Genomic DNA, 26,160 nt, shown 5'->3' with positions numbered 1-26,160 from the left:
TCTTGTAGAGTGTCAGCTCTTATAGGCGGTGACCTATCTCCTGTAGAGTGTCGGCTCTTATGGGCAGGGTCCTCTCTCTTGTACAGTGTCAGCTCTTATGGGTGGTGAGTGTGACCTTTCTCTTGTAGAGTATCAGCTCTTATGGGCGGTGACCTCTCTCCTGTAGAGTGTTGGCTCTTATGGGCGGTGACCTCTTTCCTGTAGAGTGTCAGCTCTTATGGGCAGGGTCCTCTCTCTTGTACAGTGTCAGCTCTTATGGGTGGTGACCTTTCTCTTGTAGAGTATCAGCTCTTATGGGCGGTGATCTCTCTCCTGTAGAAGGTCGGCTCTTATGGGCAGTGACCTCTCTCCTGTAGAGTGTCAGCTCTTTTGGCCTGACTCCTTTTGACCGAGATAGTGCAGTTATAATACACCATGTTGAAGGTGTTGTCCAATTAAAACAATTAATCACCTATACACAGAATAGATAATAACTTGCTGACTTGGGATGGGTCCAACCACTGGAACCAGCACTAATCAGAAGAACAGGAAATTTTTATCCCTGGTGGGTCACATTTTTGTTCCTGTTACAAGAGAGAATCTCTTGAAAAACAAGATAAACTTAATAATATTCTTATTAAAAAAATTTGCAAACTAAACATATCGCCATAAACATTTATACAATGCATATATATACAGACCCCTAAATCCCACCAGCACACAATATAAGCAATACAGAATCATAGAATGAACTGTTCCTCTCTCTTTCACCTCATGCACCAGTATACAAAGTTCCTAAATATCTGTTTCTCTATTTTATCCCAAACCTATAATTCACCAATTATATGTTATGCATACTCAGTAAGCATCTGGCGTACCAACACCCCAATAAAATTCTAAGACTCCTTGTTCTGCCTTCCTCTGTTGTGAATTTGGTTTCTGGGCTCCCCCGGTGGTCACTGGTGGTACTGAACTTGTGTGCTTCATCGCCTCTGTTCACCTGTTTCCATCAGGATGTGGGAGTTGTCTATTTAGCCTTGCTCCTCAGTCATTTCTATGCCGGCCAACAATGTTACCAGAAGCCTTTCTGTTGCATGTTCCTGCTCCTAGACTACTATCAGCTAAGTTGGACTTGTAGTCCTAAGTTTGTTTTGCATTTTTGTTCCAGTTCTCTGTGTTTGAATATTTCTGAGGCTGGAAGCTCTTGTGAGCTGAAATTGCCACTCTGGTGTCATGAGTTGATATTAGAGTCTTAAAGTAATTTCAGGATGGTGTTTTGAAAGGGTTTTCAGCTGACTGTGTAGTTCCCTTTTCTGTCTTCCTACTATCTAGTAAGCGGACCTCAATTTGCTAAACCTATCTTCATACTTCGTATGTCAATTTCCTCTAAAATCACCGACATTATATGTGGGGGCTACTGTCTGCCTTTTGGGGAAAATTTCTCTAGAGGTAAGCCAGGTCTGTATTTTCCTCTGCTAGGGTCAGTCAGTTCTCCGGCTGGCGCTGGGCGTCTAGGGATAAAACGTAGGCACGCTACCCGGCCACTGTTAGTTGTGCGGTAGGTTTAGCTCACAGTCAGCTCGAGTTCCCATCTTCCAAGAGCTAGTCCTTTTGTATGCTTTACTACGGTCTCTTGCCATTGAGAACCATGACAGTTTGGCCGGCCAAGGGTTAAAATAATTGGCAGAAGAAAGGAGAGAAAAGAAGTCTGCAGAGAATTTTTTTTTTTTTTCCTGAGTTTGCTCATTAGTTGATTCACTAGCATCTCTGCTTACTGCAGCCTTCGTCTCTCTCTCCTTCTAATCCTTGAATGGTTCTGATTTCACCTGATTAATATGGATCCTCAGAGTTTAGCTACAGGTTTGAATAATCTCGCTATGAAGGTTCAAAGTTTACAGGATTTTGTAATTCATGCTCCTATATCTGAACCTAGAGTACCTTTGCCTGAATTTTTCTCCGGGGATAGATCTCGCTTCCAGAATTTCAAACATAATTGTAAATTATTTTTGTCTCTGAGATCTCGTTCCGCTGGAGATCCTGCACAGCAGGTCAGGATTGTAATTTCCTTGCTCCGGGGCGACCCTCAGGATTGGGCATTTGCTTTGGCACCAGGGGATCCTGCGTTGCTCAATGTGGATGCGTTTTTCCTGGCTTTGGGGTTGCTTTATGAGGAACCTCATTTAGAGATTCAGGCTGAAAAAGCCTTGATGGCCCTGTCTCAAGGGCAAGATGAGGCTGAAATATACTGCCAAAAATTTCGTAAGTGGTCTGTGCTTACTCAGTGGAATGAGTGCGCCCTGGCGGCGAATTTCAGAGAGGGTCTCTCTGATGCCATTAAAGATGTTATGGTGGGGTTCCCTGTGCCTGCAGGTCTGAATGAGTCCATGACAATGGCTATTCAGATTGATCGGCGTTTGCGGGAGCGCAAACCTGTGCACCATTTGGCGGTGTCTACTGAGAAGGCGCCAGAGATTATGCAATGTGATAGAATTCTGTCCAGAAGCGAACGACAGAATTTTAGGCGAAAAAATGGGTTATGCTTCTATTGTGGCGATTCAACTCATGTTATATCAGCATGCTCTAAACGTACTAAGAAGGTTGATAAGTCTGTTTCAATTGGTACTTTACAGTCCAAGTTTATTCTGTCTGTGACCCTGATTTGCTCTTTATCGTCTATTACCGCGGACGCCTATGTCGACTCTGGCGCCGCTTTGAGTCTTATGGATTGGTCCTTTGCCAAACGCTGTGGGTTTAATTTAGAGCCTCTGGAAGTTCCTATACCTCTGAAGGGTATTGACTCCACGCCATTGGCTAGTAATAAACCACAATACTGGACACAAGTAACTATGTGTATTAATCCGGATCACCAGGAGATTATTCGCTTCCTTGTGTTGTATAATCTACATGATGTGTTGGTGCTTGGATTGCCATGGCTGCAATCTCATAACCCAGTCCTCGACTGGAAAGCAATGTCTGTGTTAAGCTGGGGATGTCAGGGGACTCATGGGGACGTACCTTTGGTTTCCATTTCGTCATCTATTCCCTCTGAGATTCCGGAATTTTTATCTGATTATCGTGACATTTTTGAGGAGCCTAAACTTGGTTCACTACCTCCGCACAGAGATTGCGATTGTACAATAGATCTGATTCCGGGCAGTAAGTTTCCAAAGGGTCGTTTATTTAATCTATCTGTGCCTGAACATGCTGCTATGCGGGAATATATTAAGGAGTCCTTGGAAAAGGGACATATTCGTCCTTCGTCATCTCCCTTAGGAGCCGGTTTTTTCTTTGTATCTAAAAAAGATGGCTCTTTGAGGCCGTGTATTGATTATCGGCTTTTGAATAAAATCACGGTTAAATATCAGTATCCTTTGCCACTGCTTACTGATTTGTTTGCTCGAATAAAGGGGGCCAAGTGGTTCTCTAAGATTGATCTTCGTGGGGCGTATAATTTAGTGCGAATTAAGCAGGGGGATGAGTGGAAAACCGCATTTAATACGCCTGAGGGCCATTTTGAGTATTTAGTAATGCCTTTTGGTCTTTTAAATGCCCCTTCAGTCTTTCAGTCTTTTATGCATGACATTTTCCGTGAGTATTTGGATAAATTTATGATTGTGTATCTGGATGATATTTAGATTTTTTCGGACGACTGGGACTCTCATGTCCAACAGGTCAGGAGGGTTTTTCAGGTTTTGCGCTCTAATTCCTTGTGTGTAAAGGGTTCTAAGTGCGTTTTTGGGGTTCAAAAGATTTCGTTTTTGGGGTACATTTTTTCCCCCTCTTCCATTGAGATGGACCCTGTCAAGGTTCAGGCTATTTGTGATTGGACGCAACCCTCTTCTCTTAAGAGCCTTCAGAAGTTTTTGGGCTTTGCTAATTTTTATCGTCGATTTATAACTGGTTTTTCTGATGTTGCTAAACCGTTGACTGATTTGACTAAGAAGGGTGCTGATGTTGCTGATTGGTCCCCTGCTGCTGTGGAGGCCTTTCGGGAGCTTAAGCGCCGCTTTTCTTCCGCCCCTGTATTGCGTCAGCCTGATGTTACTCTTCCTTTTCAGGTTGAGGTCGACGCTTCAGAAATCGGAGCTGGGGCGGTTTTGTCGCAGAAAAGTTCCGACTGCTCCGTGATGAGACCTTGCGCGTTCTTTTCTCGTAAATTTTCGCCCGCTGAGCGAAATTATGATATTGGTAATCGGGAGCTCTTGGCTATGAAGTGGGCTTTTGAAGAGTGGCGTCATTGGCTTGAGGGGGCTAGACATCAGGTGGTGGTATTGACCGACCACAAGAATTTGATTTATCTTGAGTCTGCCAGGCGCCTAAATCCTAGACAGGCGCGCTGGTCGTTATTTTTCTCTCGGTTTAATTTTGTGGTTTTTTACCTACCGGGTTCTAAAAATGTGAAGGCGGATGCCCTTTCTAGGAGTTTTGAGCCTGATTCCCCTGGTAATTCTGAACCTACAGGTATCCTTAAGGATGGAGTGATATTATCTGCTGTTTCCCCAGACTTGCGACGGGTCTTGCAGGAGTTTCAGGCGGATAGACCTGATCGTTGCCCGCCTGGTAGGATGTTTGTTCCTGATGATTGGACCAGTAGAGTCATCTCGGAGGTCCATTCTTCTGCGTTAGCTGGTCATCCTGGAATCTTTGGTACCAGGGATTTGGTGGCTAGGTCCTTCTGGTGGCCTTCCCTGTCGTGAGATGTGCGAGGTTTTATGCAGTCTTGTGATGTTTGTGCTCGGGCCAAGCCTTGTTGTTCTCGGGCTAGTGGATTGTTGTTATCTTTGCCTATTCCGAAGAGGCCTTGGACTCACATCTCCATGGATTTTATTTCTGATCTCCCTGTTTCTCAGAAGATGTCTGTCATCTGGGTGGTGTGTGACCGTTTCTCTAAGATGGTCCATTTGGTTCCCTTGCCTAAATTGCCTTCCTCATCCGAGCTGGTTCCTCTGTTTTTTCAAAATGTGGTTCGCTTGCATGGTATTCCGGAGAATATCGTGTCTGACAGGGGAACCCAATTCGTGTCTAGATTTTGGCGAGCGTTCTGTGCTAGGATGGGCATTGATTTGTCTTTTTCGTCTGCTTTCCATCCTCAGACTAATGGCCAGACCGAGCGAACTAATCAGACCTTGGAGACTTATTTGAGGTGTTTTGTGTCTGCGGATCAGGATGATTGGGTTGCCTTTTTGCCCTTGGCGGAGTTTGCCCTCAATAATCGGGCTAGTTCTGCCACCTTGGTTTCTCCTTTCTTCTGTAATTCGGGGTTTCATCCTCGTTTCTCTTCCGGTCAGGTGGAGTCTTCGGATTGTCCTGGAGTGGATGCTGTGGTGGAGAGGTTGCATCAGATTTGGGGGCATGTGGTGGACAATTTGAAGTTGTCCCAGGAGAAGACTCAGCATTTTGCCAACCGCCGTCGTCGTGTTGGTCCTCGTCTTTGTGTTGGGGACTTGGTGTGGTTGTCTTCTCGTTTTGTCCCTATGAAGGTTTCTTCTCCTAAGTTTAAGCCTCGGTTCATCGGCCCGTACAAGATATTGGAGATTCTTAACCCTGTGTCCTTTCGTTTGGACCTCCCTGCATCTTTTTCTATTCATAATGTCTTCCATCGGTCATTGTTGCGCAGGTATGAGGTACCGGTTGTGCCTTCCGTTGAGCCTCCTGCTCCGGTGTTGGTTGAGGGTGAGTTGGAGTACGTTGTCGAGAAGATCTTGGACTCCCGTGTTTCCAGACGGAGACTTCAGTATCTGGTCAAGTGGAAGGGCTACGGTCAGGAGGATAATTCTTGGGTGACAGCCTCTGATGTTCATGCCTCCGATTTGGTCCGTGCCTTTCATAGGGCTCATCCTGATCGCCCTGGTGGTTCTGGTGAGGGTTCGGTGCCCCCTCCTTGAGGGGGAGTACTGTTGTGAATTTGGTTTCTGGGCTCCCCCGGTGGTCACTGGTGGTACTGAACTTGTGTGCTTCATCGCCTCTGTTCACCTGTTTCCATCAGGATGTGGGAGTTGTCTATTTAGCCTTGCTCCTCAGTCATTTCTATGCCGGCCAACAATGTTACCAGAAGCCTTTCTGTTGCATGTTCCTGCTCCTAGACTACTATCAGCTAAGTTGGACTTGTAGTCCTAAGTTTGTTTTGCATTTTTGTTCCAGTTCTCTGTGTTTGAATATTTCTGAGGCTGGAAGCTCTTGTGAGCTGAAATTGCCACTCTGGTGTCATGAGTTGATATTAGAGTCTTAAAGTAATTTCAGGATGGTGTTTTGAAAGGGTTTTCAGCTGACTGTGTAGTTCCCTTTTCTGTCTTCCTACTATCTAGTAAGCGGACCTCAATTTGCTAAACCTATCTTCATACTTCGTATGTCAATTTCCTCTAAAATCACCGACATTATATGTGGGGGCTACTGTCTGCCTTTTGGGGAAAATTTCTCTAGAGGTAAGCCAGGTCTGTATTTTCCTCTGCTAGGGTCAGTCAGTTCTCCGGCTGGCGCTGGGCGTCTAGGGATAAAACGTAGGCACGCTACCCGGCCACTGTTAGTTGTGCGGTAGGTTTAGCTCACAGTCAGCTCGAGTTCCCATCTTCCAAGAGCTAGTCCTTTTGTATGCTTTACTACGGTCTCTTGCCATTGAGAACCATGACATTCCTCCACGTAGGATGCTGTGTGGATTCCGACATACGGCTAAACCTTCATCCACATCGCATTAAACAGACTGTATTGAAGCTCAAGTCTTATTAATTAGGGTGATGATAACATAAACTATAACGTTGAACAACAATGGTGGATAGTATTCATAGTAGATGATCGAATAGTGAATGATGTTGATGTACAAAGTAGATGTTCAGTGAATAATCATAGTGGATGACTGGTGAAAAACGAGATCCGTTAGGACAGGGGTAGGAAAGTAAGTGAGACAGGAGCACGTGTGCCTCCCTTCAGTCCTGAGGAGAAATGGCTACTGAAGCTTGTCTTCCACAAGAAGAATGAGGACGGAACCTAACCAGAAGACATTGCTCTTTGAGGTGAAAGTTGGTAAACAACATGAAAAGTAGGCAACTGATGACCTCCAGTGGCCACAACTTGAATAACAGGATAATTAACTTTCTGCACATTAAGATTGGCAGAACACTCCCCGCTTGGCGTCAACAGATGCCACAATTAGGTTCCTTTGGGGAAAATAATAACACAAGCTCGGTAACGGGCCTGAGGAACAGTTTGTTCTCCCCAAGCTTGCACACTCTGACCTCTACTTTCCGCACTTTCCCATCTTTGCTAGGAAGGGTCTTGATCACTATTCCGAGTGGCCACTCGTTCCGATGTGACTGAGTGTCTTTGACAAGTACAACATCACCAGATTGAATATTTGGGCGGTCTTTCTGCCACTTTGTCCTGGTTTGCAGAGTGGAGAGATACTGTTTCCTCCATCTATTCCAGAAGACGTTGGATACGCTTTGTACTTGCCTCCATTGTCGTCTGTAGAGGTCTTTGTCATTGAATTCTCCAAATGGAGCTTTCGGGACACAAGTTTTCTGTGTGAGTAACATCGCAGGAGTAAAGATGGATGGATCTCCGGAATCACTAGAAAGTGCTGTCAGTGGCCTGGCATTCATGATGGCTGAGACCTCTGCCAAGAACGTGGTTAAACTCTCTTGTGTAAGTCTGGTGTTAACTTGCAAGAAGATAGAGTCTAGTATTTTGTGTGCTATCCCTATCATCCTTTCCCACGCACCTCCCATGTGCGAAGAGTGTGGTAGATTGAAAGTCCAGGTACATCCTTGCTTGCCTAGATACCTTTCCACATTAGCGATGTCCAAATTGGAAGGGATTTGGAGTTCTCCTGCCGCTCCGACGAAATTCGTACCTCGGTCAGAACGAATATGCTTCACAGGGCCTCTGATTGCGATGAAGCGATGAAGTGCATTTACAAAACTTGATGTGTCCATCGATTCGATTACCTCAATATGAACGGCTCTGATGGACAGACACGTGAATAGAACTGCCCAACACTTTGCTTCTGTAAGTATTTTCCTAGTCCGTCGTGTAGCCACAGACCAAGGACTGAATACATCTAGTCCAACGTTGGTGAAGGGGGGTTCAGTATTGAGTCTGTCGGGTGGAAGATTGGCCATCTTCGGATTTTGGAATGTGCCCCGGAGTTTGCGACACGTAACACAGTCGTAGATGAGTTTGCTCACTCTTCTCTTTGCTCCAACTATCCATAGTCCAGCTGCCCGTAGGTTTCCTTCAGTAAACAAACGGCCTTGGTGTCTCACTTAGGGTACTGTCACACAGTCACACTTTGATCGCTACGACGGTACGATCCGTGACGTTCCAGCGATATCCATACGATATCGCTGTGTCTGACATGCAGCAGCGATCAGGGACCCTGCTGAGAATCATACGTCGTAGCAGATCATTTGGAACTTTCTTTTGTCGCTGGATCTCCCGCTGACATCGCTGGATCGTTGTGTGTGACAGCGATCCAGCGATGTGTTCGCTTGTAACCAGGGTAAACATCGGGTAAACATCGGGGCCGCGCTTAGTAACCCGATGTTTACCCTGGTTACCAGCGTAAATGTAAAAAAAACAAACAGTACATACTCACATTCCGGTGTCTGTCCTCCGGCGTCTCAGCTTCTCTGCACTGTGAGCGGCTGCCGGCCGGAAAGCGAGCACGGCGGTGACGTCACCGCTGTGCTTTCCGGCTCTGCTGCTTACACAGTGCAGAGAAGCAGAACGCCGGGGGACAGACACCGGAATGTGAGTATGTACGGTCTGTTTTTTTTACGTTTACGCTGGTAACCAGGGTAAACATCGGGTTACTAAGCGCGGCCCTGCGCTTAGTTACCCAATGTTTACCCTGGTTACCCGGGGACTTCGGCATCGCTCCAGCGCCGTGATTGCAAAGTGTGACCGCAGTCTACGACGCTGGAGCGATACTCATACGACGCTGCGACGTCACGGATCGTGCCGTCGTAGCATCCAAAGTGTGACTGTGTGACAGTACCCTAAGACATGATGATGTTGAATTAGCAGAGTTGTTACGTAATGACGTCCAGGAATTATTACCGGGTGCTTCTCTGAAACTTCTACCTCAGCTTCTTGAAGACGGCCACCGACTCTCAGCAGCCCATCCTGATCGACAATCGGATTAAGCTTCCTCAGCCCACTGACTTCAGGAATGGGTTGTCCCTTGTTGAGGTTGTCTATTTCTCTGCCATAAGTTTCTCTTTGTACGACACGAAGTATTATAACCTTGGCTCTTTCCAGGTCGGGAGCAGTAAACGCAAGCCTGCAGTGATGCCAACCTTTACAAGGTCTCTGGCTATCAGGTAGTGCTGACTTGTAGGACTGGGTTACATGAAATAGACAAGCTATAGCTCGAATAAGTGACTTCCAGGTGGAGAACCTGCTGAACCGGTGAGATTCGAGGTGGCAGCTTGAAATCTCTGTATGTAGAGCAGACACTTGAGGTCGGATCTCTTCATCTGTGTCTGGACCCACTAGTTCGAAAGATTCAGGCCTGCTGATGTGGGGCATCGAACGGTACAAAGAGGTAGGACCTGTGAACCATGTAGTGTCCTTCAGATAACTGGGTGCAATGGATCTAGTTGCGTGGTCTGCAGGATTGTGGTGAGTAGGTACGTAGTGCCACTGATTAGGGCTGGTGGATCTTCTTATCCGAAGTACCCGGTTGCTGACGTAGACGTAGAAGCATCGTGTCTCGTTACAGATGTACCCCAGTACCACCTTGCTATCGGTGTAGAACTCTGCTTGGTTGTTCTGGAATATCTTTCCCTTGAAGGTAAAGAAATGTTCCCTCGTCTCAGGTGACTTTTGAAGCTTGTGTCTTAGGGAGATGAATCTGCTGTAGACCAATTCCCTGTTGTTGGGTAGGCGTCTCCTCTGAGGTCGAAATGGTAGAGGTGCGACCCAACTGTTCGACGTATCCTTGACTATTTGTTCATCCATGATGTCCAAGAACATCCTGTCTTCTATAGACATCGCTACCTTGTTGTCTTCCTTCGTCCTGTGGAAGACTGTACATCCTATGTGGTCTTGTTCACCTTCGCAGGCGTGGTCTTCGTTGATAGGAACTGAGAAAGGGCAAGGTAGGGGAATGCTGCTCGGTAGTTCCTTTACCAGCAGACTATTGTGACACGGCTGGAAGAGAGATGGACGTCCATTTTCTAGTGTGCTGGTAAGCATACTGTTGACTGAGACCGGCTTGTGTGCTCCTCCTAGACAGACATCTCCTACAATGACCCATCCAAGGTCTTGCCTCTGAGCGTATGGAGCATTCCGGGAGCCGTTGATATATTCTCTAATCTTGTGGACTCGTAGTATATCTCTTCCCAGAAGTAAAGCTATTGGGGCTTCTGGTTCCAACTCAGGTATCAGGTGGGCTATACGCTTCAGGTGGGGGTGATACATTGCCACCTCTGGTGAAGGTATCTCAGACCTGTTGTCAGGAATCTGGTTGCACTCCAGGATGGTCGGTAGTGACAGGCAGGTCTGGCCATCTATGGACTCCACTTTGTATCCGGTTGCTTTCCTCCCCGCCGTCTCGACGGTACCTGAACATGTCCTAAGGGAGTAGGGAGAACCGGGGCCTACAATGTTGAAGTTGTCAAAGAAGATGGACCTAGCTAAAGACCTATTACTTTGGTCATCCAGGATTGCATATATCTTGAGCGCTTTGTCTCTGTGGCCTGCTGGATAGACTCTGACAAGGCAGATTTTTGAACAGGATCTTCCTCCTGTGAGTCCCTTACAGATCTCAGTACATTTAGAGATGACCGCAGGGGTGTCTTCGTCGGTGTTCTTCTGCTTCTCATCGTGCTCCTCTGCCTGTGACAACACTCGTTGGTGGTCCAGGGTGCAAGGCTGTATTGTGATCTGTGCTGCTGCATTCTGCACATTTCACGCTAGCTTCACAGTTCCTGGCGAAGTGAGAGGTTGTAGCACAGCATTTGAAGCAGATGTTGTTCTCCTTGAGGTAACCTTTGCGATCTTCTAAAGTCTTCTCCCTGAAGGCTCTGCACTTTAGTAGAGGATGTGGTTTCCTGTGTAGAGGACACTGCTTACTGACATCCTGAAGTTTGCTCTCTTCCGTAGGGGGCTTAGTTGTCTTGTGCGGAGGACCTGTGGAATCAATATTAGTTTTATGGACTGCCAGGGGTGTCTTACTGGGTTTGACACCAGGGGTAGTGGAACATGACAGAGTGAAATCAAAACTAGGGTCATTTCTGATCCTGGCTTGCTGGGTGACAAACTCAACAAATACAGTAAAAGGAGGGAATGGTACATTATGAATTTGTTTATACCGTGAACCATGTATAACCCACCTTTCTTGAAGATTGTAAGGAAGTTTTTGTACTATTGGATTGACACCCCTAGCAGTGTCTAAGAATGCCAATCCAGGCAAGTGACCATCCTTCTGGGCGACCTGTAACTCTATTAATAAATCACTCAATTCTCTAAGCCTTTGATAACCTTTGGGCCCTATCTTGGGGAAATCATCAATTCTTTTGAATAAAGCATTCTCTATTACTTCTATGGACCCATAGTATTCGTCAAGTCTTTCCCACACTTTACGTAGACCTATGTGTGGGTATTCTATGTTAATGTCTCTCAGTCTTTTAGCATGCTCGACTGATTCAGTTCCAAGCCACTTTACCAGGAGATCTAACTCCTCACTACTAGAAAGGTCCAGTCCCTGAATGGCGTTCTGGAACGAAGCTCGCCATGACCTATAGTTTTCAGCTTTGTCAGTGAACTTTACAAGTCCTTTTGTTACCAGTTCTCCGCGGGCAAAGAACTTTGCCAAGTCTACGGTGGCTTGATCAGTGTTGGTACGAGCCGGTATGTTATAGCCATGTCTAGTGTGTGGTGCATCACCATACCTGTGAGACGCTCTTGGCTTCGGACAGTCTGCATAGTACCTTTCTGGTGAAGAAGATGTCTCTTTAAGGTGAGGTGGGAGCTGTACCTTCTTCTCAGTGGAACGGTAGCTGTGGTCGACTCCCCTGTGCTGGTCTTCTTGTTTGTAGTAGCGAAGTTCGGGGTTGGATCGATGATAATCGGCGTAGGCTGATCGATGTAGTCTGTCAAGGGTGTCGTCCATGCTGGAGTGTCGATGGACATACTCTGCAACGCGCTGAGCTGGATCTTGCTGCTCTAGATCTGTTCCAAGAACGTTGCTGCGTCCCTCATAATCAGGATCCTTCATGGCTTCCAAGTACTCTGCCTTAGCTATTGCAGCTGCTGTCTCTTTGTCTGCCATAAGTCTTTCTAGAGACACTTGCAGGCGCGCACTTTCAGCCTCTTGCTCTGCCCGCAAACGTGCGGTTTCTGCCTCTTGTTCTGCCCACAGACGTGCGGTATCTGCTTCATGCTCTGCTTGTCTCAGCTTTAGATGCATTTCTTTCTCGGCGAAGGAGGACCTCGCTTTGGCTGCTTCAGCTTCAGCACAGGCGACAGCAGCCAGCTCTGCTAATGATGACCTGCTAGAGCTTGCTCGTGATCTCGTCTTGAGTGAGGTTGTGCTGTTTTGAGACATTGTGCGCTTAGCTGCGTACTGCTGAGTGTTTTGGCAGGAAACTGAGTCTATGTGCGGTGGGCTTCCGCGTGGCGGGAACGATGTTGCTCTTCTTAGTGGGCTGCAGTAAGTTCTGCGGCTGTATGGCTGCTGCTGTGATACTCGAATGCGGAGCAGTGTGGGTGTTAGCGGTTCCGTACAGTCTGATCAACTACAGCCTGCAACCGGCTATCAGTTTCACTGAAGGCAGCTAATCTGTTCTTACTTTACAATCACCGCCTGCGACTGGCGGTCTCGTTTTTCACTGTTCTGCCTTCCTCCACGTAGGATGCTGTGTGGATTCCGACATACGGCTAAACCTTCATCCACATCCCATTAAACAGACTGTATTGAAGCTCAAGTCTTATTTATTAGGGTGATGATAACATAAACTATAACGTTGAACAACAATGGTGGATAGTATTCATAGTAGATGATCGAATAGTGAATGATGTTGATGTACAAAGTAGATGTTCAGTGAATAATCATAGTGGATGACTGGTGAAAAACGAGATCCATTAGGACAGGGGTAGGAAAGTAAGTGAGACAGGAGCACGTGTGCCTCCCTTCAGTCCTGAGGAGAAATGGCTACTGAAGCTTGTCTTCCACAAGAAGAATGAGGGCGAACCTACCCAGAAGACATTGCTCTTTGAGGGGAAAGTTGGTAAACAACATGAAAAGTAGGCAACTGATGACCTCCAGTGGCCACAACTTGAATAACAGGATAATTAACTTTATGCACATTAAGATGGGCAGAACACTCCTGAACTGTGTTTTCTCTTAGGTTCATGGAAGCTATTCATTTCACAATCTGGGTATGAGTACTTAGTCATGCCTTTTTGATCGGCAAGCCTTCTGTGCCATCCAAATGGCAGTCGGGTCAGTAAGACAGCTGCAATCATTTAGAGAGGTAAGTCATTACATGTCATAAGTCATTACATGTCATTTAGTTTCCTCTACTGAAGCACAGTACATGAGCAGCGGAGGAGGCTGAATGATGTGTATGGTCTAATGCTCCTCCATCTGCAGACATTTCATAGACAGGACCGCTATCTGGATGGCAAACTACCGATCAAGACTGACGTGGCTTGATCAATATTGAACATGGCACAAAATTTCAAGAAGGGATATATTGGTAACTTGCACATAATAAAATACTGTATAACACACATTTCTTAACTTTAGCGAAAAAGTGTCCATTAATCGTGGAATAATCCCTTGAAAGTGGGACAACTTAAAGGAAAGCTGCCCGTTAATTTTGAGATATTGCACAGATCTCATGTTTCTTTGGGTGTGAGATGAAGCCAACGGTTCCAGTGAGATCCAGCTTTGCCCCTGGAGGAGCCGTGAATGTGAAGTTCTGTAACAGCTTTGTAAAGACAAGGAAAAGCTCAACTTTAGCCAAGCTCTCTCCAGCACACATTCTCTTCCCTGCAAAAGGAGCAGATAGAAAACATAATAGTGTTATCCAAAGGAGTAAAACAAAATAGTATATCAAATCATATCATATCAAATCATATATCCAATATCCAATCCAATCCAGGCAACACACATGAAGGAGATCCAACCAGGAGTCTACAGATTTCCAAAAATTTGTGGAAGGCACCACCAAAGTGACATCAATTTCACTACAGTAGAACTAGTATAATGGGGACCGACACCTTTTCCGCTACAGCCAACCCAGCAGATGGATACTGTAATGGGCAAGGTAGTGGAACAATAGTGCCATTGCCCTCAGAAAGCCTGGAGGGGGCATAACTAGGTGTCCCTCCAAATCTGACCTCGGATAAGCAGCAGTAGGCGATACTGCGACCCAAGGAGGGACAAGGAGGTGGCACCAGGTGCTACTCCAGGGATGACCTACAGAGGGTGCAGCTGACCTGCTAGAATGTGCAGTATGGTACAGCCCAATGAAGGGATGAACAATGCAGGCAGGCACTGTATTGACATTAGAACAACAGTGCAAAGGGGACTGGCTGAGGAACAGAATAAAACTGACAGGTGAAGGCTTAACCTGCTGTTATACAGATGGGCACTGGCAGGTGTGGGCTGAACCAGCTATTAGACAGATGGGTACTGGAGGAGTCAGCTGGACCGGGTGTTGAACAGAAGTGCACTGGCAGGTACGGGCTGGACTGGCTGATGGGCAGAAAAGCACAGACAGCTACAAGTGGATGGGTAAAGGGTAAAAAAGCAGATGGGCGGACCTAGGGAACCTGACAACTAGCAAGCATACAAGTCAAACTAACAACATTGCTCAGGTACCTCCATAATGGAGGAGGAGCCTTAAATAAAAGATATTGCCCAGCAATTGGCTGGGGACACCTTAGGGTGCCATCATTTTAAGAGGGAGGGATCGCATGCACCCTAAGCATTGTGCCCGGGCCTATAACTGAACCTTGGGGGACACCTGCCCATAGGAGGTGAGATAAGGAGGTGCTGTGTGAGTGGGAGACACTGAATGTTCTATCTATTAAGTACGAGGAGACCCAACAACAAGAACCAAGTCTGTAATGCCAAGAGATTAGAAAGTCTGTAGTAAGAGGGAAAGGTTCACTGTGTCAAAGGCAGATGGCAGGTCCAGGAGGAGGAGGAGGAGGGCAAACTAGTTTCTCTTGGATTTGGTGGTTAGTAGGTCATTGCTGACTTAAGTCAGGGCAGTTTTAGTGGAATGGTGTGGTTGGTAGCCAGGTTGTAAGTGGTCAAAGAGGGAGTAAAATGAGAGGTTGGAAGACAGTTCTAAAAGAGTAGCTCAACAGAGGAGGTGGAGGAGGAGGAAGATGAGGAGGTTACATTGAGGCTTCCTACACAGACAGAGTTATACAACCATAATAAGCACTGCATCCTCAGCCCCAACTCTGTCAGCAGGGGCGCATTATAATGGGGTCAATTTGGGTGGTAGCTCAGGGCCCAGTGGTGTGGGGGGCGCTGGGCTACCGCTCAGATTGCCTGCTGCACCCGGGCATTACTGCCCTGACTGGCGTATGATACATTTGAAAAAACTGACCGTCACATCCAAACATAGACTAAGTGTGAACAAGTGCTGAACCTAGAGTAACAAACTCTTATATAGTCAAGCAAATAAGGCAGCACACTGCAGCGCTGAAACATGCAAACATGAAACACAAAAATTGAACTGCATTACTGCACTAGAAATATGAAAAATGAGAGTGTTTAGTGCATAAATAAGGCCAATTTTATGTGTACCTGGTAGCCACTTTACGGCATCTCTCTTATACCAGGTCCTACGCTTTCCTTTCCTCGCTGAGAATAAACGTCTCCATGTGAATGGGTACCTATGAAAACCTCTTTTTAGCCTAACATTCTCTCTCTCTGTGGAGGGGTACTGGACCTGTTGCAATTAAAACACCTGTGGCTAGGAGGCGGAGTGCTCGGTCAGAAGGCAAAATAATACATTTGAAAAAACTGACTGTCACATCCAAACACAGACTAAGTGTGAACAGGTGCTGAACCTAGAGTAACAAACTCTTATATAGTCAAGCAAATAAGGCAGCACACTGCAGCGCTGAAACATGCAAACATGAAACACAAAAATTGAACTGCATTTCTGCACTAGAAAGGAAAGAGTCCGAAACGCGCGTTGGGGTGCGTTAACACAGGACACGGCCATTTAAAGGTATATACCTGCATATTATTGATAGTCCCCTCTGGTCTTGCACATAAGCGTGGCTTAATACAGAGTTGGCTGATTTGGACAGCTGCAGCACATTGCACTTTTTCTATGCTGTTTCTTTGGCACATATATCTCTTAGCACTACTGCACTTTCAGCAAATTGTTGCTGAGTGCGGCTTTAGCACACTGCACGGTGCTTTATTATTATTTTTTTGCGATATATAACATTTGTAGCACTTTCTTGCACTTTATATGTTTTTAAAAAAAATTTTTTTACACAAGGTTGTTTTCATATATGAGCAGTGAGGATAAGAGACTACCTATGTACTTGGCCGGCATATGATATGCATTTATTTTCCTTTTGTCCTGTGTTTGGATACATTGATTGATTTTAACATGATTTAATTTTAATTATTCATTTTTTATATTTTATTTTATGTTGCTATTGCTGTGTATATTGAATAAAGTATATTCTAAATATAATCGCTTGTCCTGAGACTCTCTGGTGATCCATAGGAAGGTGTTTGGGTTCTTTCTTCCACTAGGTGGCGGTTGTCACCAATTTACACAGTATACCAAGAATTGTTGAACTTTTAGTATTGGGATTAATATATATATGAGATATATTCTCTGTATGTGTGGTACTGCTGTGTTCTAATTTTATACACTGGGGGCAATATGCTGGACACAATGGGGGCAATATGCTAAACACACTGGGGGCAATATGCTGGAAACAATGGGGCAGATTGCTGGACATACTGGGTGCAATATGCTGGACACACTGGGGGCAATATGCTGGACACAATGGGGACAATATGATAAACACACTGGGGGCAATATGCTGGAGACAATGGGGCAGATTGCTGGACACACTGGGGGCAATATGCTGGACACACTGGGGGCAATATGCTGGACACATTGGGGGCAGGATGCTGGACACACTGGGGCAATATGCTGGACACACTGGGGGCAATATGCTGGACACAATGGGGACAATATGATAAACACACTGGGGGCAATATGCTGAAGACAATGGGGAAGATTGCTGGACACACTGGGGGCAATATGCTGGACACATTGGGGGCAGGATGCTAGACACACTGGGGGCAATATGCTGGACACACTGGGGGCAATATGCTGGACACACTGGGGGCAATATGCTGGACACACTGGGGGCAGGATGCTGGACACACTGGGGCAATATGCTGGACACACTAGGGGCAATATGCTGGACACAATGGGGGCAATATGCTAAACACACTGGGGGCAATATGCTGGAGACAATGGGGCAGATTGCTGTACAAACTAGGGGCAATATGCTGGACACCAAGGTACAATATGCTGGACACACTGGGGGCAATATGCTGGAGACACTGGGGCAGATTGCTGTACACACTGAGGGCAATATGCTGGAAACACTGTGGGCAATATGCTGGACAAACTGGGGCAATATGCTGGACACACTGGGGGCAATATGCTGGACACACTGGGGGCAATATGCTGGACACACTGGGAGCAGGATGCTGGACACACTGGGGGCAGGATGCTGGACACACCGGGGGCAGGATGCTGGACACACCGGGGGCAGGATGCTGGACACATTGGGGGCAGAGATGTTGGACACTGGGGGCAGAAATGCTGGACACTGGGGGCAGAGAAGCTGGACACTGGGGGCAGAGATGCTGGACATTGGAGGCAGAGATGCTGGACACACTGGGGGCAGGACTGGAGCCAGATGGGGCAGGATTGGAGACATGGGCAGAATGTAGATACAGGACATGATTGGAGACACGGGGCAGAATTAAAGACATGGGGCAGGATAGGGAGATTATATGGGGTAGAATGGATACTCATGAGGGCAGGATGGGAGAACATATGGCTGAAGCCAGGACTGAGATACATGGGGACAGAATGGGGGATATTATAACTACCATACAATTAAGGGATATTATTACTACAGTGATGTATTTATTTTATTTTTTGAGGACATTGTTTTAAATGGGGAGCGGTCCTGTTACTGTGCAGAGTGACACTATGTCGCCTCTTTTTCTTCATGTGGTGTAATGTAGAAGTTGGGAAAAATTAAGTAATGTGTTCTGCAAGCGGAGCTCGAGATAACTGTGTTATTTCCTGGAGAGACAAGTCCTGGCTGAATGAAGTGATGGCGGTCTGTGCTGGATGAAAGATGAAGGACTTCACCTAGAGACGTCACTGATGAGTCAGTGTTACCTATACACTGGCACTATACACTGTATACTATATACAGAGCTCCTGTGTATAATGTCACTGCTGATCACTATATTACCTCTACACAGACACTGCATACTAAGTACAGATCTCCTGTGAATACTGGCACTTATGGTGATAGTACTGTTGTGTTTTTTTCTTCCTAACTGAAGGGTAAATTGACTAGATCAATGGATGATTGACAGGTCATAGTTTCACACAGCAACTATTTTTCTGGAATAATCTGGTTCTGGTATATGATGACCCCGTCGCATGACCCCGTCACAACAGCTCGGGGCCCTGGCTACCTTTAATCCACCCGTCTGTCAGTGGACATCAGCTATCATGGGTCTGCAGTTGCCGAGCCTGGGTCTTTTTATAGACTGCCAAAGATGACACAAATCATGTTATCTCTCAACTTTGTTGAAAAACGACAGAGTAGAGTTATATATTGCAGTAGACTAGAGGGCCTCGCCAACTACCGTCCGCCGCAACTACCGCATCTTCTGCTTCTTCCTCCTCCCTCACCTTTGCAACTATTCTCAAACAGGTCTCCGGCTGAAGAACTTCCACTTGTTTACCCACCACATTTGGCATGACAGCCCGCCAGCTCTTACAGAAGTTGACATGCCTGCTGTTTTTGACTGATCTCAGATACGGATCACACCCCATCTTTCTCAATCCACCGTAACATCTACACCTGCATCTCTCTTACAGTTCAGAAGTTTGTCATGCTCACCCTACTCAAAACCTCTCTCAGCACAGCAGCAAGCCCTCAATCCCACAGTTGTGGTCACGTAAAAAATTGATTCCTCCTACACATTCCAAGCAAAGGGCATGAACTTTATCATCTCCAATCTGTTGACCTTTCTGATGGGGGATACAGACAGCTTCCGAAAGCTGATGGCTATCGCAGTTCCCCAGTACCAGTTGCCCGGTCACCATTACTTTTATAAGAAAACTCTGCCTGCGCTACACCAGCATGTTGCCGACAAATCTCCTGTTCCTTGAAAAAATCTAGGTCTGACAGGGTGCATTTCACCACTGACACCTGGAAAAGCAAGCATGGCCAGGTGCGTTACATCTCACTGACTGGGTAGTGAGTGACTCTGGTGATTGTGGGGGCAGGTGGGAAGGGGCTGTTCCACAAGTATTGGAAAAGCCAAGGCTTGTAGCGTGCTTGTGGATGGATAGCTAAACCACTACACACCATAAGATGGAGAACTAAACTACTAGAAAACAGGGGTTGGAGAACTAAACTACTAAACAGCTATAGTTGGAGAATGAAACAAATACACATCAGAACACGGAGAACTTATGTAAGAGATAACAGTGGTTGGAGAACTAAACTACTAAACAGCTAGGGTTGGTGAACGAAACAAATACACACCAGAGCATGGAGAACTAAGCTAATAGACTACAGGGGTTGAAGAACTAAACTACTAAAGAGCTTGTGTTGGAGAACTAAACTACTACACACAGGGGATGGAGAACTAAAGCACTAAACACCAAGGTGTCACTAGACACAAAGTCTTGGAATCAACAGGACTTGCGGGTCAAACCTCTGTATCTAACACTTCCTCAAGTGCTTCTGCCTCCTCCGCCTCCTCTGCACCCTCAACCTCTACCTTAATGAGAAACATGTTCCAACACTGCAGAGAGAATCCACCCTCCTCTGTACTGCACAACCAGGGGTCACCGCAATCAGGCAGTGTTTATATAAAAATGCCTTTGAGATCGCGGTCATATATATCAAGCGCTGGGGACAGCTATACATGTCGAGTTTAAGCAATTGCTGTCTCATCTGAACCTGGAGCCAGGGAATGTCGTGTGCGATATCGGTGCAAAACTGGTGGCGTCCCTATGCTGAGGCAACTAAACACATGCCTTGCATGCCTGACATCCTCAACCTGATGGTACAGCAAGTCCTTTGCCACTGTCCCAGCCTTTTGTGCTCACTTCCACCATTCTCAATCCATGTGATATGACAAAGCATTGGAATTCAACTCTGCACATGTTGCAGAGACTGTGGCAGCAGGGCAGAGACCTGGTGCAGTATGACATTTTGCATCATGTATCATCATCACAATTCCGGTCATCTATATGCTGGAGCACACTTTGAAAAGTCTGCAGGAGGTGGTGGTGATGCTCCCACGGGAAGAGGAGGAAGCAGAGGAGGATACTGCAGGGTTAACAATATCTCTAAGTTCAGGTCTGTCATTTCACAGGTGGTTGCCATGGAATACACAAATGGAGGATGAGGAGGAAGAGCTGATGGACTCAAGAGATGAAGAGGATAATGATTCCCACTCTGTTGTCTGTGTTTGCCAGGAGGTGACGGAGGAAGCAAGCTTGAGTGCTATCCTACCATCAACACACTATGGACTTGGAGCTCATGAAAGAGATCGACCCATGAGTGCCTTCTTGCAGTACTATCTGCAACGTCATTGTTATCCATAATTTAATATTCAAAGTAGTGCTGACTACTGGGTTGCCAGTCTGTGCGATCCGCAATACAAAAGTAAATTTTGCCAGTTGCTTCGCCTCCTGGAAAGGGATGCGTCCATGCTATGGTATCAAAACATGCTTGAAGACAATCTTGACTGTGGTTTTCCCCAAAACAGCAGTGAGGCACACAGTGTGCATCACAGTGATAGACTTCCAACCCCGGAGATGTTGAGTAGTGTGAGGCAGTGACTGGTGTCACATGTAGGGGTCAATGTATGTTTGCCCCAGAATGTGCACGGAGGTATGTTGAGGCTATGGTAGTGAGCTGTAGTCACAGGTGTAGCTGTGATTGCAATGCAGGATAAAAAGTGAATAAGTGTTAGTCTTGGACAAGCTATTTGTCCAGGGCAGATTTGAGAAAAATGGCTGGGCTTTTGTTTTGAAACAGACTGCAGATGGTAGTGTTGCAGTTTGTTTCATTCCTGGCCAGGCTTTCTATGTGGCTGAAGGCTACTGGTTCTTGGTTAAAAGCCCTACAGTAAAGGGTTTGGGTGTGTTGGGGTCAGAGTCAGTGTCAGCCTGGTGTTTGCAGGAGTGCAGAGCAGTCAGCTCTGCAGAGCTCCACCTGCGTGAGGCTGCACTGGCAAGCGGAGCCAAACAGCTAGGTGAACTGAGATGCCCAACACTCACAGCAAACACAGCGGTGCAGTCGCTTATGGCAACTGGTCTTAGAGGAGGACTGGAGTGTTTATTGACTGCAAACTGGAGGATATGGTTCTCGGCTGCGATCCGGAGGACACCGTTCTCTCCTGGTTCTCCTCCTTTCTCTCTGACCGCTCCTTCACTGTATCTCCTCCTCTCATTTTTCCCTTACTGTTGGAGTTCCTCAAGGATCGGTTCTAGGCCCCCTCCTCTTATCTTTGTATACTGCCCCAGATGGTCAAACAATTAGTTATGCTATGCTGATGACACCCAATTATACACCTCTACTCCTGATGTCATGCCTGCCTTTTAGAAAATACTAGTCATTGTCTTACTGCTGTCTCTAACATCATGTACTCCCTCTATCTGAAACTGAACCTGACAAAAACTGAACTCCTTGTGTTTCCTCCCTCTTCTAATGTGCCTATGCCCGACACTGCCATTTCCATGTGTGGTTCCTCCATTACTCCCCAGCAACATGCCCACTATCTTGGGGTCATACTTGATTCAGTGTTTTCATTCACACTCCACATCCGATCACTGTCTCGCTCTGCACGTCAAAAACATTTCTAAAATTCGACCCTTTACTTTCAACTCTGCAAAAACTCTCACTGTTTCTCTTATTCATTCTCGTCTGGACTATTGTAACTCTCTACTAATCTGTCTCACTCTTACCAAACTCTCCCTTCTCCAATCTGTCTTGAATGCTGCAGCCAGGATCATATTCCTCACCAATCGTTACACCGATGCCTCTACCTTGTGTCAGTCATTACACTGGTTACCCATCCACTCCAGAATCCAGTACAAACTTACTACCCTCACACACAAAGTACTCCATGGCTCAGCACCACCCTACATCTCCTCCCTCATCTCAATCTACCACCCTACCCGTGCCCTCCATTCTGCTAATGATTTGAGGTTAGCATCCTCAATAATCAGAACCTCCCACTCCCATCTCTAAGACTTTTCACATGCTGCGCCAATTCTTTGGAATGCTCTACCCAGGTTAATATGATTAATCCCCAATCCACACAGTTTTACGCGTGGCCTAAAAATGCATTTGTTCAGACAGGCCTACTGTCTCAATGCTTTAACCTAACTATCCCTGTGTTGCCTATTCAAAATTTTTACCATAACCAGATCCCTCGCATCATATTCTCACATGCTTTATGCATTTAATAGCCCTCTGTGTCTGTACTGTTACATACTTAGGCTGATAACCGGTTTATGAAGCTTTACATGAACACCCTATTCTTACACTATGGCTGGTCCGAACAGCTAAAGCAATTGTTACCATCCACCTTTTGTGTCTCCCCTTTTCCTCATAGATTATGCTTGCGAGCATGGACCTCATTCCTCTTAGTATCTGTTTTGATCTATGTGCTTATTGTTATGATGTAATGTGTATTGTATGTACAAGTCCCCTCTAAATTGTAAAGTGGTGCGGAATATGTCAGCGCTATAGAAATAAAATTATCATTATTATTTATTATTATATCGTGTACTGTGTAAATGCTATGAGTAGAAAATGAAACACAGCAGTGCAGTCGCCCACGGCAACCAGTCTTAGAGGTGGACTGGCATGTGTATCAGCTGCAAACCAGAGGATATAGTTCCCGGCTGCGATCCGGATTTTATCATGTGCTGTGTACTTTATGTGAGCTGGACATTAATGCTGTGAAGTAAACACATTTAAGAGACTTTTGTTTGGAACTTTGCTGTGCCGCTGCCTCATCACTGCATACAGTGCTACCACTGCCTTACATACTGTATATGGTGGACAATGCAAGCAGTCTGAACGGAGACATACCCCATAGCATGCTGCATGTCAATAAGCATGTCTGCTGGAGAAATGGAGGAGCTTTTGAAGCAGTTGGTATTCACTCAGCAGTGGCAGCGGCAAGAGGTGCTGCAGCAGCAAGAGGCATGGCAGTTGCAGTTCCGGCAGCAGCAGCCGGAGGCGCTGCAGGTGCTGCAGCAGCAAGAAGCTCTGCATTTGTAGTGGCAGCTACCGGAGCATCAGCAGGGTAAAGAGGAGACCCCTAAGGTGTGGGGCAACCAGCGGTATAAAGCGGAGACCCCTAAGGAGAGGGGCGATCATCAGTGTCAAGAAGAAACCCCTAAAGTAAACGGCGATCAGAGGGTGTTCCAGTGGTCATTTACAGTGTCTCATCCTGCCAGGTGTCAGGTGTATGACTTATTGCAGTTGGTGGAAGAATGGCTCCAGCCTGAGACTGTAACCCGGCCCAGATGGTAGAGAGGGAGGGGGTCGACCAGCTGGTGAGGGCTCTGCCAGCCACCATGCAGTGTTGGGTGGGGCAAGGGGACTTGGGCACTCTGGACCAGCTGGTAAAATGGATTGAGCAGTATACAGCCACTCAGGACTTTGTACAGGAGCACGAAAAAAGCCCTGTGTCCCCTAGAGCAGCTCCAAGGTGTAGTCGTGCCACAGTGATTAAGTGTTGGTGGTGCCAAAGGCCCAGACATGTGGCTGTCAACTGTCCCCTGATATCTGAGCCTATGGACTGCGGGTATGTGCATCAGGTGTCTATGTATGCCCAGCAAGTCTGTACCGCCGCTATTGGCTCTGCCGACAGCGAACCCCAGAGGTGACAATTACAGTACTTGTGAATGGGTATCAGAGTCTTCCTTGGACTCGGGGAGCAGAGTGACTTTGTTCCATGGGTCCCTTGTTGCAGGGGACAACCCCAAAGGACGGAAAGTGTAGGTGATGGATATCCATGGGGAAATTTGGGAGTACCCAACCGCGAAGGTTAATTTTTCAACATCATGTGGGAACATTAAACATGTGGTGGGAGTGGTGAAGACCCTTTCATATGGGACTGTGTTGGGAAGAGACTTGCCCCTGTTCTGGTCCTAGTGGGAGACCAGGGTCAACCCTCCCTATGTAAATGTTGTTCCGGGCATAGAACCCAAAGATTCCAAGTTAGGGATACCTGCCATATGGGTCACCAACCTAGGGACAGCATGTAACCCCGATAGGTTCCCTCTAGAGCAGTGTTTCTCAACTCCAGTCCTCAAGACCCACCAACAGGCCATGTTTTCAGGATTTCCATAGGTGATGGAATTAATGCTGAAGCAGGTGATGAAATTATCACTTGTGAAATACTAAGAGATCCTGAAAACTTGACCTGTTGGTGGGTCTTCAGGACTGGAGTTGAGAAACACTGTTCTAGAGGTTGTGGCAGGAGATGTCAAGGAGACTCCACTGATCTCCGAGCCAGAAATATCCCCTAGTGTTGTGAATTCTGCTTTTGGGCTCCCTCCGGTGGTTGTAGGTGGTAATGCAGTTGTCCCTGAGTTGCAGTCCTGGTCAGGTGTATCTGCTGATTGCAGTTCTGACTGGGGTATTTAGGCGTGCAGGATTCATTAGTCCTTGCCAGTTGCCCATGGTTGTTGGGAGGTGTTGGTCCTTGTTTGGTCCCTTCTGCCTTGCTACCAAACCAGCAAAGATAAGTGTCTGGTTTTGTTTCTGTGGCACAAATGCTGTGTGCTCAATAATTCAGTGCTATTCATTTTTTTGTCCAGCTTAGATTGTGTCAGTATTTTCTCAGTCTTGTTGGATTCTCAGGAGTTGCAGATATACATTCCATGTCTTTAGTTAGATTGTGGAACTTTTTGTATTATCTGCTGTGGATATTTTTGGAAGAGTTTTAATACTGACCGCTTAGTATTCTGTCCTATCTTTCCCTATTTAGCTAGAGTGGCCTCTTTTGCTGAATTCTGTTTTCTGCCTGTGTGTGTCTTTCCTCTCCTACTAACAGTCAATATTTGTGGGGGGCTGCCTATCCTTTGGGGTTCTGCTCTGAGGCAAGATAGTATTCCTATTTCCATCTATAGGGGTATTTAGTTCTCCGGCTGTGTCGAGGTGTCTAAGGTTTGTTAGGCACACCCCACGGCTACTTCTAGTTGCGGTGTTAGTTCAGGGTTTGCGGTCAGTACAGTTTCCACCTACTCCAGAGAAGTTCATGTGGCTCCAAAGTCACCGGATCATAACACCCTAGTAAGTTTGGGACAGTTCAGGCTCAGGGTCCCAAGCAGATATGCGCATATAAAAAGAAAACCGGGAGGAATCGAAAAGGTGTGGTCACAGAGGCGACTAGGGTCGTACCCACATCAAAGCATCTGGCACCGACCAAGGATGTGGCCGGGGATCAGGGTAAAATGAATAGAGCTCTCATTAGTAAGATGCGATGGGGGGCTCTGGTTCAGGTGCAATGTGGTACGGATGTATTCCCACAGTTATCGGGGTGGGCCTCTGTGATCCAGCGTAACATAGACACCAAGGCACAGGCAAGGGTATGGAGGAAATGGTACCAAGGGACCAAAGGCAGCTACTCAGGTTACGGGATGAGCTGTGGGGTTAGTGAACCCCAGATAAATTGGGTCGAGGCCAACCGAAACAGGCCCAAGTCTACTGTCAGTCAGGAAAAGGGGCGTGTTGTCTGCAATGGAGCACAGGGAGGTGGTTGGTCGGGTAACAAAGTATGGAGCAGAAACGCAAAGGGGAGGAATGCATGTGTCAACCCATGGTTCCGGGCCCTACTTTGGTTTCTCAGCACAGTGTCGATGGGGGTGTCACAGG

General features: G+C 46.6%; 2 protein-coding genes across 2 annotated transcripts in view; both read right to left on the bottom strand.

Moving 5' to 3' along the window:
- Positions 1-322: 322 nt before the first annotated feature.
- On the bottom strand, positions 323-8,568 carry LOC143810206 (uncharacterized). The gene is made up of 2 exons (XM_077293079.1): positions 6,606-8,568; positions 323-894 (listed from the first exon to the last, which is right to left on the bottom strand). Exon 1 carries the CDS (start codon positions 8,091-8,093, stop codon positions 7,107-7,109), a length of 987 nt encoding a protein of 328 aa, XP_077149194.1. The 5' UTR covers positions 8,094-8,568; the 3' UTR covers positions 323-894; positions 6,606-7,106.
- Positions 8,569-12,894: 4,326 nt separating this feature from the next.
- Positions 12,895-26,160, bottom strand: part of LOC143808676 (cytochrome P450 2C5-like) — a 230,925-nt gene continuing 217,659 nt past the window's right edge. The window contains exon 10 of the mRNA XM_077291580.1: positions 12,895-13,975. Coding sequence (XP_077147695.1) covers positions 13,797-13,975 — 179 coding nt within the window. The 3' untranslated portion in view covers positions 12,895-13,796. The remainder of the gene's footprint in view (positions 13,976-26,160) is intronic.

This window comes from Ranitomeya variabilis, chromosome 2 (genome assembly GCF_051348905.1).
Source record: "Ranitomeya variabilis isolate aRanVar5 chromosome 2, aRanVar5.hap1, whole genome shotgun sequence".
In the NCBI taxonomy this organism is placed as follows: domain Eukaryota; kingdom Metazoa; phylum Chordata; class Amphibia; order Anura; family Dendrobatidae; genus Ranitomeya; species Ranitomeya variabilis.
Note: the sequence above shows the minus strand (reverse complement) of the source record. Positions and strands in the feature narration are given on the sequence as shown.